At 36.7% G+C, this 16,662-nt stretch overlaps 1 protein-coding gene across 2 annotated transcripts; it reads right to left on the bottom strand.

Annotated features, from left to right (window-relative positions):
• Nucleotides 1-1,910: 1,910 nt before the first annotated feature.
• Nucleotides 1,911-15,213, bottom strand: gja5a (gap junction protein, alpha 5a). Of its 2 annotated transcripts, none has more exons than XM_081367855.1 (2): nucleotides 14,921-15,213; nucleotides 1,911-4,513 (listed from the first exon to the last, which is right to left on the bottom strand). In XM_081367855.1, the coding sequence occupies exon 2, from the start codon at nucleotides 4,493-4,495 to the stop codon at nucleotides 3,296-3,298; it is 1,200 nt and encodes a 399-aa protein (XP_081223981.1). In that variant the 5' UTR covers nucleotides 4,496-4,513; nucleotides 14,921-15,213; the 3' UTR covers nucleotides 1,911-3,295. The 2 variants fall into 2 exon arrangements, with proteins under 2 accessions (XP_081223981.1, XP_081223982.1); XM_081367856.1 differs by having other exon boundaries at nucleotides 2,570-4,510.
• Between the last annotated feature and the right edge of the window lie 1,449 nt (nucleotides 15,214-16,662).

Here is a 16,662-nt window from a genome sequence, read left to right on the forward strand (position 1 = left end):
TTGAATGACACTTTGTAAGAGGGCAATTCTTAGACTACGGGCACTTTCATGTCCTTTGATCATATTTTATAAAAAACATTTAATTTTGAAAAATTAACACTTTCATAGTTAAATTTACAATGAAAGTACTTTAGGAACTTTTTACCGGTAGTCTATGATGATTTTTTCACCTTTTTAAACATCATTATACATGCAAATATTGCTGTTTTGTGCTTGTCCCACACCCAGACTTTTGATCTTCAATAATGAAAAAGAAGTGTAAAAAAGTTATTTATCTTTTTTTTTTATTATGACTGAATAAAGTTTCAGTAAAAGAATCAAAACATAATTGAGGTATTTAAGGTCAGACAACTATTAATGTGATTTTATATACAAAATGTAGTTGTCCCACAGTATTGCCGTCATTTCCACCACAACGCTGTAATGTCCCTTTAAAAAGTTTTTTTGAAAGATTGTTTGGGTAGTTTCAATGGAGATGAACAATGACATCACAGCACATGTCTGACATGGAGGAGATTTTAAATTTCTTCAGCAACTTGGATAAGAAAACTCAAGGTAAATGTTGCTTAAAATGAAAATATTTTTATTGTATGTCATTTCCAAACATGGCGTAACAATAAATGAGTTTGTAAATAAATTGATTTTTTAACACAAATAGATGTATTTTGCATGCATGCAATGCTAACTACCAATTCATAGCTAATATGTAATACTAGCTTGGATTTTTTTACAAAATACTGTAGGATTATCATTTCCACCACGGTCATTTCCACCACATTTACACCACATTATTCTTGGGTGGAAATGACAAAGGTGTGGTGGAAATGACATTTATGCTTACAAGGTGGAATTCTTAGATTGAGTGGCTACATATGAATATTTTATTTATTGAAATGTACAACACTAATGTATTTATTCAAATATATATTTGTTTAAATGCCTTTTCATCTATTTTTAAGATGCTGCGGAGGTCAACTGGATAAAGGTCTCACTATTTGTGGTTAAAGTTGTTTACAGTAAGACTGTAACTGTTCATCTGGTTATGGAACCAAACAGACTAATGACTAATGATTTGTTAAATGGGTTTCAACTAAATGTTTTCTGTTTTTCTACATGGACGTCCATTCATTGTCATTTCCACAACACCCAGTCATTTCCACCACCTCATAACTTTTTTAAAAATATGTACAAAATTCTAATCACTCATTAAAAAATTCTGCATATTTTATGGGATAAGGTTCCACTTAATGTAATAACACAAGTAGTTATTTTTCTGAAATGTATCTAACCAATGCAATATTATATTTCAGGTTGTGGTGGATGTAAGCTTTGTGTTTGGGCCTCATGACAATTTATTTATTTAATCCACAAATCTATGGTAATTGCAATATAGGTATAAATTGGTAAAACTATGTGTGGAAGTGGTTTTACACTGTTGAGAAATTATGTATATCATAAGAATTTTAAATAATAATCAAATATTTGCATGTGATGGAAATGACATTTGTTCAGTGCGGATCGGAAAATATGTCAAAAAACACCAATTTGTCTTATAATGTAAGTGCGTTCTCTTATGGATCATTAAACTAGACTAGTTATATTTAACTGTTAGACTGTGACAATTTTGATTTGAACACTTTTTTTTACATCAAGTTCACAAGGCCAAAAGTGCCCGTAGTTGAAGAACCACCCAAGACTAGATGACATTAATGGAATAGGCCTACTTCATTTAGGTCTACATATTACAGACATCTATGAAAGTGCTAAAGTGATAAAAACATTTGAAGAATAAAAATGATTGTCTTTGGGCTAGTAATGCCATTACATATGCTAAATTCAAATGATTAATCTTTAAAGCTCTATAAAGAGCTTTAAAGTTTGCCCTATTGCCTTCTTTCTCTTTTCTTTTTGATCTAAAGATTTGATTTTCCAAGGCACTTTCATACCTATAGCAATCAATATTTGAGGATTTTGGCATTGAGGTTAATATATAATGCCTAATGTCAGTCACTAGTGTGCCTCTTGACATCAGGGGAGTGAGGTTTTACCTGCACAGCTCTCATTAGCTGGTCTCCGTTACACTCACCCCCTAAACCTCACTCCCATCTGGGTCTTGGCACCAATGTAACCCCTACTTGGAATCCTAAAAAATCCTACTTGCCCCCTCTCCGAGTAGGACTCGAACCAGCATCTCCGGCATGGGAGGCAGGCACACTAACAAGGACATTAAAGCATCTCCAGCATAGAGGGTGGGAGCACAAGGACACTAAATACAGCAGTCTCTAACGTCAGTTGCTAGTGTAGCTCTTGAGATCAGGAGAGTGAGGTTTTACCTTGAATAATAATAATTTACCTCTCACTAGCTGCCTCTGTTGCATATACATATCCATTGCTATCTTGTAAATATATTAACCTTAATACCAAACTCCTAATCAAAATCATTGGAGAGTTATTTTGATATTAAATCTAAGTACAGCCTCAATACTGTATAAATAACTCATGTTAATAATTCATACATATTTTCATCCCTGGTTGATTGCAATAAAATATATAAAATAAGACACTTCATACAATTCAGTGTTATTTATTTCACATATATTTCAGTAAATATATAGCATACTCACATTATCTCTGTTCTGTAGTCATGTTATTGCTAATAAAATGTATAAACCTTAAAAAAACACACATGACATGTTTTTTTCTTCTTTAAAGTTGCCTGTACAAAGTGCAAAGTTTTCTCCTTTTTTATTAAGATATGTTTTTAAGATATGTTTTAAGTGCATTAATGCTTTTTTTTGGGCTCAAAAACCATGCTTGATTGGAGTGTATTGAATTACAGACCACAAAAACATTAATCATAAAATATGAACCTTAACACTGTGCAAAACTATTCAGTGCTATCTTGTAAATGTCACCAATTTATTTCAGTAGTCCTCTCATCTTCCATTCATCCATCCATCCATCCATTCATTCATCCGGTTATATCAACAGGCTTTTATTCAGGATCACTTGATCCCACCCTATAAAAATCTACATACACTTTAACAATTACGACAACAGTTTCAACGAAACCATATTAAATTCTCTGATACAGATTCTCTCTCTGTCTTCCTCTCATTATCCATTATCCTCTTATTCATAGTGTTATTTAAGCCCAAATGAATGAAATATTCCATCTCATAGTACCAACACACAAGCATACTTATACGCACATACACACCCCTCACATCCATATCTCTCATCTTAAGGCTAGTTCACCCAGCTTCTCTTCCTCTGGGACATCCTGTAACCCAGCCTACACGGCCAGATCACTTTGTTTGACCCGGTTACTACTAGTACCACTGGTCTTGCTAAACCGGCGCTTGTCTCTGGAGGATCCTGGTTGGGAGGATGGCGTGGAGGGGGCGCTAGGTGTCATCTCACCCGGGACTTCAGGGCTTCCGTAGCTCATCTGCAGGAAGTCCTCAGCAGGATCCATGTCATCTTGGCTGTGATGATGCCGCTCGGTGGCCATGTTGACGGAGTTCTGCTGGTGGGCCAGGTGGTTTGTGAAAGGCTGGCAGGTTTGATGGATGTGATGAAGATGGTGAGAATGAAGAAGTGGGGGTGATGTTGGACGTTGGCTTGATGCTAGGCACTGGTTAAAATCTGGGGGTGGGGTGCAGGTTTGGGAGGGACGTGGCTGAGCAGTCTCAGGCAGTTCCATCGGAATACTTGTCTTGCCAGGTTGGACAACAGAAACAACTTTGCTGTTTTTGCTTTTGACGTCATTAGCATGTTTGACAGCGTATTTTCTAAAACATAGCTTGCACTGTTTCCATCCGAGGTAATACAGCTCTAGCACACTGAGGAACAGTGAAACTGCTGCCACCACCAGCATGAACACAATGAAGACATTTTTCTCTGTTGGACGGGACATGTAACAGTTCACAGGGTTGGGGCAAGGTGACATGTTACAAGGATAAAGAGCATTCAGGAAGATGCCGTACATCATATACTGGATCACAATGAAGGTCACTTCCATGACCAAGCGTATTATAATACTCATGACGTATGTCTGCAGCAGCGCTCCCTTCAGGCGGAACATTGTCTTTGTATTTTCGACTTTCTCTTTGTGTTCCAAATACTCCTTCTCTCCTCTTCCCTCCTCACCCTTCTCTTCCATCTCCCTCTGCTTCCGCTTCTCCTCCACGCGAACGATGTGCATGGCATGGCCCATGTAGATGAGGGATGGTGTTGATACGAAGACAATCTGCAGCACCCAGTAGCGGATATGGGCAATAGGGAAAGCTCGGTCATAACAGACGTTCGTGCAACCGGGTTGTAGTGTGTCGCACATGAAGTCGGACTGCTCGTCGCCCCATGATGACTCTGCGGCCGTGCCCAGAACAAGGATACGGAAGATGAACAGCACAGTTAACCAGACCTTCCCCACTGATGTAGAGTGCTCCTGCACCTCCTCCAGAAAATTACCCAAGAGACTCCAGTCCCCCATCACTCCACGGCAGCGCTACTGAGGCAGAGAGAGAAGAGAGAGAAAGCAAATAAATACAAAAAATGAGATTGGCATCAAGATCAGTTTTAGCAAGTTGTCAAAAGTCATGCATTTTCAGCTTTTTTGAAATGTATGGATTATCATTGCTGCTGAATATAATGAAAGTGGAGACTGAAGCTGCATCCCAATTCAGAGGCTGCATCCTTCAAAGGCCACATTGCGTCACATCGGCGCGACGAAAGCTGTCCAAATTTGAAGGCCTCCAAATGTGTCCTTCGTTTCCCGTGCAATGAAGGATACAACACCAACAGATGGATCCTTCCCCAGAATTCATTCAGGATTTTTTAAGAGAGAAATTTTCGAATTACACTTTTAAATGTATAAGTATTGGGTTTCCAGCTAAAATATCTAATGATACAAAAAAAAGAAGAAAAAAAAGAAAAAACACGTTAAAGCGGTTCAAATGTTGTCTTATATCTAACAAAGATGCGATTATATATAGTTTATACTCTTTATTATATAAAGAAATGGACCATGGTGAACATATTTAGACTTTAGTTTGTGAACCCTGTTTTGTTTAATATAACTTTTTAAAAAGTCCAATACAAACGTTACTGCCACTCATCAACGGCAGCTGTCACAGTTGCTACTACTAGGTGACAAGAACAGTACTCTGTAGGCTAGACCGTCCCATTTAACAACGCTAGTTGTTAAGCAAGTACTAAACTGACCAATCAGAATACATTTTCAAATGACGCAAGGTCGTTTACTTATTCTAAAATGATGAAGTCCAGCTTCCCATATCTGAATGGAATTGGGCCTAATGGGTGGAGCTGGAATATCCCACCACACCATAACTCTGCCCATATCCGCAGTGGTTCCCAATCCTGGTCCTGGGGACCCACAGCTCTGCACAGTTTGTATGTCTCCCTCATTTAACACACCTGATTCAGATCATTATCTCGTTAGGAAAGAGCTCTATGAACTGAACTGGGTGTGTCAGATAAAGGAGACATATAAAATGTGCAGAGCTGTGGGTCCCCAGGACCAGGATTGGGAACCACTGATCTAGAGAGACGTCATTTGACTCTGCAGTGAGCACCACTTGGAAAAAGACACATACTTTTTAGTATTTAAAAATAAGTTTCATTATATTGAATCAGTCTTGCCCTTAAAAACACAATATTATCATATTGTACAGCCAGTACAGGCATCTCATTTAATGTTTTTGTGTAGGCTAATATTGTTTTTTTTCCTCAAGCAAAAGTATTTAGTTAGTTAGTTAGTTAGTTAGTTAGTTAGTTAGTTAGTTAGTTAGTTAGTTAATTAGTTAGTTAAAAACGGTTTATACATGGTGATATATTGTTCATGTACTGTATATACTTGTTATTCAATAACAATATAAATGTGTCTCGTGCATGTAACCAATCATTGTGAGAGAGGTAACCACAAGCCAATCAGCTTTTAGAAGTATCGTAGTCCGTCATCAAGCCTGCTTGTTGTTAACAAGATGAAGAGAAAAACTTCCGACTAGTCGATATATCGATGAAATCCAGATTATCGAAGAATCTCAGAACAAGTGAGGTTGAACGACACATTTCCATGATTTCCCACAGTGAAGGAGTGGAGGGATGGAGGATGGACGCATGTGAGTAGATGATGGAACGTGGCTCTCCTTAGTCTGCAGATGGCGCTGCTCTGTTGGTTATTCCCTGCTCCAAAAATATATATATATTTTTATTAAAATAAACCGATAATAAACAGATATTAGGCTACATTTGATCTTAGCCATAAGGCCGAGGAGCGATATATAGCTAATTGTGTTGTTGATTGGAGAGATATTTTCGTCATTCATTAATCAAGACTTTTTAATAGGCTATATGAGATATCACTATTTGGGTGCATTATTATCAATAAATAGATCAAATCAAACTGGCTGCAATCTTATACTGTTTCGATCTTTACATGCCTCCCCATAAACTCCCTCATAGCTCTACAAGTGATCCCAACTAATTTTTAAACCCAAAACTGACGTCTTGTGTGTGTGTGTGTGTGTGTGTGTGTGTGTGTGTGTGTGACGCACTTAAATTTTTCCAGAGGTTTCCCGTTCTGTGTGTCATGTTATATTGTATATTTACAGTAGGGCCTGAGAGGGGAGCACTATGAACTTAAACACAGGGGTGACAGTTCTAATTTTAGTCTGGCCTGTCCCATTTTTTGGGTGGGATGGGAACAGTGGTCTTGGCAGGGTATAGGGCAATGTGATGCCAAGGGCCCTGAGAACTGCCCCTCTGAATGACCCTGTACAGGCCTAGATAGGGTGATCATTTTACCACTCTGCAGCTGTCTCCCAACTACATCACGTATGCCAGCCTTTGTGCTTCTGTTTTGTCCCTGTGTGAGTGATGTGTCTTTCAGGACACTGCAGGGACTAACTGAACTTCTCATCACAGAGACAAATCAAACGAGATGACAGGGGTCACTGTTCCTCTACGTGTAGTTTGACAAATACTAAAGTCATTTAAAGTCAACATGAAATCAAAATGGACCCTATACTTTGTTAGCACATATTACTAGTCTTGTGGTGAACAATTAATCCGTGCAAGTTAATTCACAGAAAAAAAATGTTTGCCGTGGTAATCTTTCAATCAAATTCTGAAAAGTGACTTCCGGTCTGGAATGGCGTTCCTTTTCTGATGACGTCAGTTTGACGGCTTGGGTTGAAAACGATGAACCACTCGCCTCAAACCGTTACTCTGCTATGAGCAGAGAAGGAGAGGAGGAGTGCTAAAGTAAATCCCTGCCCTCTGTTTAATATTCCGTTTCACTTGGAAATACGTCACAACACTGGAGAAAAGTCGTTTGCAGCTTCCAGTTCACGGGGACTTCAAACAACATAACAACAAGATATCCAGACAAATGCGACCAGCCGAGAAACCAGACTGTTTTTTTTTTCTTCTATTTAGTACTTTTTAAAGGTGACATTTTATGCCCCTTTTCACAAGATGTAATATAAATTTATGTCCCCAGAATGTGTCTGTGAAATTTCATCCCCCCAGACCATTTATTATAGCTTGTCAAATATGCCCCTTTTGGGTGTGAGCAAAAACGCTCAGTTTTTGTGTGTGTCCCTTAAGAAAATGAGCCGCTGCTCCCCGCTTCTGACGGCCGATCCTTTACACAAGCTTCGGATACATACAATAACAAAACACAAAACACGCGAATAATCTCACTCATCCAAAATCTCAGAAATAACCAGTAGTGGAGTGCAGCCTTACAGAGAGACTCAGGAAGAGGTTGCAACTTTTAGACTACATCTGGACGTTTCTGAATGATTGGATATAAGTAGTTGTTGTGGAGTTACATTGATTTATCTGTTTCTGGGCGATTTGCGTTGAAAATATAATGAATCCGCTGCTCTATTGTCTCCTCTGAGGCTGGGACTCTACATAGTGTGCTGTTCTCTTCTGTGCAGCCAACGACAGAGTGGTTTGCATGCTTTGCTCAAACTTTTGTCATTTGGTTAGAACTGGTTACACTGTTGTTGCTTGCGAAAACCAAATGGCGGCGTCCGTGGGTGGAAACGTGCAGATTAAGGGGCGGTAATATTATAATAAGATCCCCTTCCTACGTCAGAAGGGAAGACAAAGTTACTGGGTTGGTAGATGCCTTTGGGGACCCAATTATAGCACTTAAACACGGAAAAAGTCAGATTTTCATGATATGTCCCCTTTAAGACTTTTTTCTTTATTTTTTATATTATTTAGGTACAAGGCCCGTTCACACCAAGGACGATAACTATGACACTAAAGATTTTCTAAAAATCGTTCTAAATATAAAAGAATAGCAGAGTCCAGAACTATAACGATAACGGCACAGAGAAACGATATCGTTGGAATCACTTTCAGAACAGATTTTTCACAGATAATGAATGATAAGAACATTGACAGCCAATCAGATTCCATCTTGCTTTAAAGAGCTCGAGCATTTAAAGCAGCAGACGACAAAACTGCAGTGCACGCCTAAAATAAACGGAACGATATCCTCCGCTGGTGTGAACGCTAATATAGTTATCATTATAATTATCGTTTTTGGTGTGAACGGGCCTTAATTGGGATAATTGGCAATAACTTTACATTTTAAGAAAAAATATTTATCATTTGCGGTTTATGGAGGTAAATGAATAACTTTTTTAAAATTAGTATTTGGTATAAAGGCCACCATTTTGTTAGGGCCAAAAAGGGAGAAAAAAATAATTATCTAGAAAGCTAAAGTCTTAATCAAAACAACTTATTTTACCATTTATTTCCTCTTAAACTAAGTCATTCCATCAGTTTTTAATAAAAATAATATTTATTTTAGATTTTATTTTGAGAGCAAAAACAAACACTTTCAAGAGATGCTTTTTATACTGTATATTCTATATTATTTAAATGAAGTAAAATACTAGTAAAAAATATAACTCCTTCAAAAGTTTCTTCCCTGTTCCTCTCAAAGGTGTCGAAAATATAAATTCAGGTATCAGGCAATATATTAATCTTAGACATTAACATTAACACTGTCCAGTGTTGCTCTGTTTCCCAAAATAACATCAGTGAGTGCTGCCTCATTTCCGTAAATGCCACTCCAGTCCAGCCGCATCAGTCCGCCCTTAAATAAATCACTCTTAAATTCCAGTCATTCCGTAAAGCATCTTGTATGTCTCTAAATTGATTTTGTTAATCCTAAATGAAATTCTAACAGCTTAAAAGTTGTTAAAGCAATGCAACAATGTGTTATTGTGTCTTTTGCTGTGACACACACATTGATCTTTTCTCAGGTTCTCCACATGCCTGTTTTAGTTGTTTCTTTAGCGCCAGTTAAGGGTTCCTCTGAAAGGGGTTTCAGTTTAACGCTATTTACAGGATGTTGTCACTCGAATACCCATTAAACCTCAAATGTTTTATGAAGCACTATCTGCAGCCACACTAGAGAGTTACCTTTAAAGTTTATGTGTGTGTGGGTTTGTATCTGACTGCCCTCTCACACCCATCCTGTACCAAACCCTGGTGACGGTCCTGCTGTGCTGATCTCCTGTAGAATGGCCAAATATGGACTGACAGTTTGAATGGAGGCCCTCCTATTTTTTTAGCAGATGTAAAATAATCAAAATGTCTGATCTCCCATTAATGTTTAGTGAAAGTTAATCCAGAAACAATAAAGAGGGCACTAATAAAAACATAACAGGACTTTATACAAAGAAGCTTATTTTGTTGTATACTCTCTTTTGTTGTATATTTATTGTATTAAATGGGCTTTATTATCATTATCTTTATGCATATTATATTTTTCTTATTGTTTTCTATTTATTTTGTGAAATGTGAACCATGTGGTTCATATTCCCGAATATTTTTTTGTGAGATTGACCTAAATGTATTCAAGACGATGAATTTTAACATCATTAATTTCCTGTGCATGTCAGGTTCTGGTCTTTAAATGAGCTACTGAAGGGAAAGAGCAGTGGGAAGTTCACGGAACAATGAAACCTTAGTATATAGTGTCAGATCTAATAATGAAAATGCAATGATCTGTCTTATGTGCAGCAAAGCACCAGGCTCTATCCAGTTTTTGCATTTATTAGTTTGTTTTAAAATCTAATCTAAAGTATTTTACATCAGATGCTTTGGAATTGACTGTCATTCAGTGACGTGTCGTGAACTCAGCAAACCCGTGTGCTATGTTGTGTTGGCGAAAGCCTTTCGGAATGGCATCGGTGGGAACGGAATCTTAGACATTTAAAGAAAAAAACAGGAGGACGGAAATATCCATCTGATTCACACACTGACTGGGCGATCTCTGTTGCCAGTGTGTGCTCTCTCTCCTTCTGTCTACATTTTCCTTTTTTTCCATCTTCCTTTTCTTCTTCTCTTAGGAAGCAATTTCAAACAATATGATTTCCTTTAGACTTGCTACTTTAAAGGAAACAAGTCTCTTAGGGTCTCCGAGTGCAAGGGTGTTTACTTTCCTAAAGAGAGCAAGAGAACGACACAAGATAAGAGTTCATTTGCGCTGATTATTTTTCATCTGGCTAATGCAAAAAATCGTAAAACCCAAAAAGCTCTTATCATGAGGTATTATGAGAGGTCAAAGACTGCTGTATTTCTTGAAGGTAGCAAACAATGGGGCTTCAGTCCACACACACGAGTTGGTGAGATGAATGACAGACAGGAAGAACTTTCACCTGCTCTCAAATGATTTTTTATTTGTAAAAGGAAAGACTTGACATTGGTCACTGACCTCAAAGGTCATATATATATATACCGGTCTGGAAAAGTCTGGAAACATTACTATGTTTAATGTTTTTGAAAGAAGTCTCTTATTTGATCAAAATATACACATATTTAAAATAATGCTTTTCTATTTTAATATACTTTATGATTTATTTCTGTGATGCAAAGCTGAATTTTCAGCATCATTACTCCAGTCTTCAGTGTCACATGATCCTTCAGAAATCATTCTAATATGCTGATTTGATACTCAGTTATTATAAAGCTTAAGTTGCTGCTTAATATATTTTGGAACCTGAATACCTTTTTCTGGATTCACTTATTCAAAATAGAAATCTTTTCTAACAATATAAATCTATATATCTATAAATTACATTTTTTTTTGTATCAATAAACACATTCTTGCTGTATGAAAATATTGATTTCTTTCAAAAAAAAAGAAAGAAAAAAAATACTGACCCCAAAGTTTTGAATGGTAGTGGATTTGGTTACATGCTTTTCTTTTTTTAAAACTTAAAAAAAGGTATGTAGGTTATATAAAAAAATATTAAGCAGCACAACTGTTTCCAACATTGATAATAAATCAGCATATTACAGTAATTTCTGAAGGCATGTGACACTGAAGACTGGAGTAATTATGCTGAAAATTCAGCTTTGCATCACAGAAATACATTTTATTTTTAAGTATATTAAAATAGAAAACCATTATGTTAACAATATTTTACAATATTACTGTTTTTCTGTATTTTTGAGCAAATAAATAAAAGCTTGGTGAGCACAAGAGACTTCTTTCAAAAACGTTAAAAATAAAAATGGTGTTTCCAAATGTATATACAAACATTACATAAGTTATGACTTGCATTAAACATCCATTTTCTGGCCTTTTTAAACTATTTGATTTGGAAAGGTGCTAATGAATCAGGATCTGAGAAGCTTTTCAAAAGTGTTCCTGAGATTTAGTTTGTTCGGAATCATCAGAGCTTCCCTTAACCCTCAAGGATTCTTTTGCTGTTCTTTATGACTCTAAGGCAATGTCAAACATTCAATAACAAAAATAAACTTAGAATAACATGCAGCCTCGCGCTTCCATTTACATCAGTTTAACAAGCTGGGAACATTGCCACGACACCTTTGAAACATTCTAGTAGCACTTCACAGAGGTGCCAGGCACTGTTGGCAAGTGATGGCATGCTGGTTTTTCTCACAGTGATCATGTCACTGCGGGCACACGGATACTCACACCATAAGAGGCTCTGCAATGCCCACGCATGAGACCGACCCCTTAACTCGGAATAAATATTTATTCAAGCCCTTTCCCCTTAACCTGATGTTAGGGACTACCAGAATCAGCATGACACCACAGACTCTAGTCACATCTTTATCCCAATATAACCAGAGTTGTAAACTAGGCAAGACACAAAGACAAACACTGTGGTTTATATAGATCTGATTATAAGTTTGCATGATGTGTATCTTTTTCTTTCTTTTTTTCAAATAAGATGGATCATAAAAATTGCTTTTATGAATGAATAAATGCAGTTATTGCTACAGAAATGTACAGTTTAAAAGTTTGGGGTCTTTTTGAAAAAAAAATGTATTCGGCAAGGAAACATTAAATAGATTTTAAAAAAAGGGACAGTAAAAAAACATTTATAATGTTACATAAAAAAGCAGCACAACTGTTTTAACGTTTGACAATAATAATAATAAATATTTCTTGAGCAACAAATCAGAATATTAGAATGATTTCTGAAGGATCATGTGACACTGAAGACTAATAACTGCTGAAAATTCAGCTTTGTCAACACAGCTTTGGAATAAATTACATTTTAAAATAGAAAATAGAACAGTTACTTTAAATTGTAATAACGTTTCACAATATTGACAATATTATTAAAATTATTTACTATTTTGTCTTGAGAAATATATGTAAACATCTGTTATGAAGCTTCTTTAGCACAGTACTAAAATAATAATAACTAATATATATATATATATATCATTTGTTTAAGCAAAAATGCTAAATCTACAGATTCTCTGAGGGGAATTTAAAGTTATGTGAGTATAGGTGTATGTAAACTGGGCATACTTGTATATTATCTCAGTACAATCAATAAAACTTAATGCTTGAATGTCATAAACATCCATTTATACGAAAACTATTAAACACCATGGGGTAGTTGACTGCATATCTCTGTGAAAGAGAAGGGCTGTGACTGCAATTAACCCTGAGTTAACATCTTTTTAAACCCTGTTTAAGGGCCATTATTAACCATATACAGTAGTAAAACACTACTTTTGTAGTGTTACCTATACAATTTGCAGTGTCAAATGAATACAATATAAATCAAGGTAGTGCTTGGATGGATCTTACAAAGAGCCAATCATAAGTTAAGTGTACTTGCTTAACTAATTAAATATTCATACACGTTGTAGAGTCACAGATACATATTTCACGCTGTTTAGTTCCAGTGTCCGGGGAAAGCAGTTAAAATGTCGAATGGAGACATTACATAAATATGCGTTAACCTGCAGTTTACATGTGTGGAGTGGGAAATTAAAAGGGCAATGGCACTTGCACTGAAGTACAGGGGAAATACAGTGAAAGAAGAATTTTGTGAAGGAAATTGAATCAGTTATTAATGGAGGAAGCAAACTATCATCACTTCCAATTGAAGTCTAAACCTGCATGCATGTGTGTTGCTGGACTTGAACTTGCATACCAATGCTAAATGTGTGCTTTTAAAAACAAAGGACAGAACAACTGTTTAAGCCAGACATTCCTAGACTGACACAGGCCGCTTGAATCAATGGAGAGTTCAAGGATGAGATGCTGATTTTATCCATGTGAAGTGAATCCCCCTCGCCCAACGCTGCCCACTGCAGAACCCCCATTATACACACACTGACACCTGCACATATCAACACATCACTTGCCATCCAGTGGGATTCCTCATATGGACCATGAAGACAATCCTTCTCTGCTTGTCAGGTGCTAACTGTGTGATGTTTTTCCTTACATGGCAGTTTTGTTTTTCTCTTCACTGTCAAAGCAACTGTATTGATCAGCCAGTGTCTTATTATTCAAGCCAGGCACCACTTGACATGTTGTACAGGGCTTTTGCACTTTGTAAATATGACTTGTGAGTGGGATATGAGAGATATAGCTAATATATTTAACATATAGTGACCCTTAACATGTTTTTGGACACTTAAGCAGTGTATAAAAATGCGTTCTACAAGTTTAACACAAAAACATGGCTCACAAATGTAGAGTTGGGTCTGCAAAAAGTTCTAACATAATTAAAATGCAGTTGCAACTTTTATATATTTGATACTTAATTAAATGACATTATGTGTAGGTTAATTGGGAACACTGTATCTAATTATATAAGTATAAAACTGCTTATACATTAATCACAGGTCAGGTGATCTTAAGGCCAATTCACACTGCCGACAGTCACCAAATTACAGCACGTCACTTGTCAGACATTATAAATCTGATTCAGAATGTTCAATCGATGAAAACAAGCTCCGACAGACCCCAACTGACCCCGACAGGGTAACACACTGATCCGACAAAACCCGTCGAAGTGTCTGTGGCCGTCTGTCGGTGCCGTGTGAATTGACTTTAATTCACATTTCTACTTAAAATAGACCAGGCAGACGGTTTGTCGCTAAAGTACAATCAAAATCACAATCCTTTATGATGACAAAAGCATCTGTTGGATAAGTGCTAATCAGAAATTATCGTTCCATTAGAATGGCTGCAGATTATCAAGCAACAATGATGTCATAAAGTGCAAATGTAATTATTGAGGACTTAATTTGAAACTCTTCTGAATTATTTATGACCATGTAAAAAATGTATGTAGCAAAGTCTACAAGCAAAATCTTGTAAAAAAAGATTTCTACATAACTTAATATTTAATTAGTAGGCTACATTAATAAAGTCAGTGGTATCTTAATATTTGTTATAAATAATTTAAAATATAAATATTTCAATATTAAAAAGATAAAAACCAATAATCTATTGTTTTAAAATACAGCATTCTGCACAGTTCCTCAAATCACGACACAAATAAAACCATAAAATAAACCAATAAAATCTTATTTGACTCATAGATCTCTTAAACAATTATGTATACAACTGAATTACCTGTCTGACTGCTGACTTATGAGATCGTCTTTGGTTGAGTGTTCTGTGGTCTTGTCCTCTTCAGATGAAAGTGTGGGCTTTTATTCTGTGGCCCGGGGTCCTGTTGACGTAGCCCAGCTCTGATGTCTGTATGACAGTGGGGAAATACTGAGTGATGGAGAAAAATGGCAGTGTATCTCTTTAGAAAACACTCCAGCAAGACTGTAGTTCAAATACAGCACAGGCCCCCTCGTGCCTGTCCCACTGTGGGAATAAAGCACAAGTGTGGGACACTGAGAATACTGGGCCATCTCAGGGAGTGTTTAAATCCCCCCCCACACACACACACACACACTCTTCCTTTTCCTCCTCCCCCTCTCTTCCTCCTTCCCTCCCTCTCTCTTTCTAGTTGCCCCCACCCCAATCTACCCCCCCACCACCACCAGAATGCACTCTGGTGTATAAGAATACCACCTTGTAAAGAGAGGAAGTGAGATTGTAATAGAACACAATGGTTGTTCTTCTCAGGCTGTTCACTTGTGCTATGATGCGTTGTGCTTGTCACTATGATTGTGATTGTTGAAGTTTTACCCCTACCCTAATCAATAAACCTTTTCATGCGATAACCACACAAACATGTCTTCACCAAACATTCACTTCCATGCGTACACACATGACCTCAATTTTAACAGCATGCAAAGGCACACTGGTTTAAATCCTGATGTGATTTAACTAAAATTCGTTCTTAATAAACCAAAAATTTTCAACTGAACGTGACAGCCAGTGATCACCATGGAAAAGCAGCTTTAATATTTTGATCATTTATTTTTGCATAATTGCCGTGAGGGTTGGTAAGTAACGACTACTTTGCAAGATCAATGCAAATGATCGATTGGATGCACTACAATCATCCACTCACATGGTTATTTGTAAATGAATCACAGCATGATAGATGCAAATACTTTTTCTATACCAAAATAATTGTACAGGATACAAAAAACGTTCCTATGCTGGCATTTCTGTAAAATGATATTACATTGCTTCTTGCATGTTTTGCAACCATTTTAAAGTAAAATGTCCAGTGAGTGGCTGTAAAAGCATTAAAAAATTGTGAAAAACACTTTATTTGATGAATTATCACTATTAAGTTGTTGCTTAATAGCATGCATATTACTGGGATATTGGCTGTTTATTAGTACTTATAAAGCACATTTTAATGCGGGTCATAGTACAGTATTGCGCAAAGAGCAATAAGTATTTTTTAATGAATAATCTGCCTCTATAATCATAATTTGAGTGAAAAAGAATAAATGTGTTGGTGTTTTACGGCTACTCGTGCTCATTTCAGCTGGAAACTGCAGTGAATTTTATGTAGGTATGTTTTTGGAGTTTTGCAAAAATGTAGGTAGAGGGACATTTCCAATATGGCTTGGTTGCAAAATTATAGCTAGCTAAAGCTAAAACCAATTCTTGAGACAAAACTCATATAGACTCACTGCCCTGGCGACCACCCAAAATGTGAGCTCAAGTAGTTTTTACTGTATTTCCCCCTTTCCCATTTCTTTATCAGCTGAACAATTTTATGCATCAGTGTAGCAAAAATGGTTGTACCAGTGTTTATAGGATATTAAAATATTGTACCTGATCATATGATCCCTTTTTTCTTCTTTGTTCAGGTGTCCTTCTTTCTGTCCTTCATACAGTCTTGTTAGGCTACTGTATTCCAGTGAGGAAGCAACTGTAAGAAATTCAACCAACTTCAC

This window comes from Scardinius erythrophthalmus (genome assembly GCF_964197995.2).
Source record: "Scardinius erythrophthalmus genome assembly, chromosome: 6".
Taxonomy (NCBI): Eukaryota; Metazoa; Chordata; class Actinopteri; order Cypriniformes; family Leuciscidae; genus Scardinius; species Scardinius erythrophthalmus.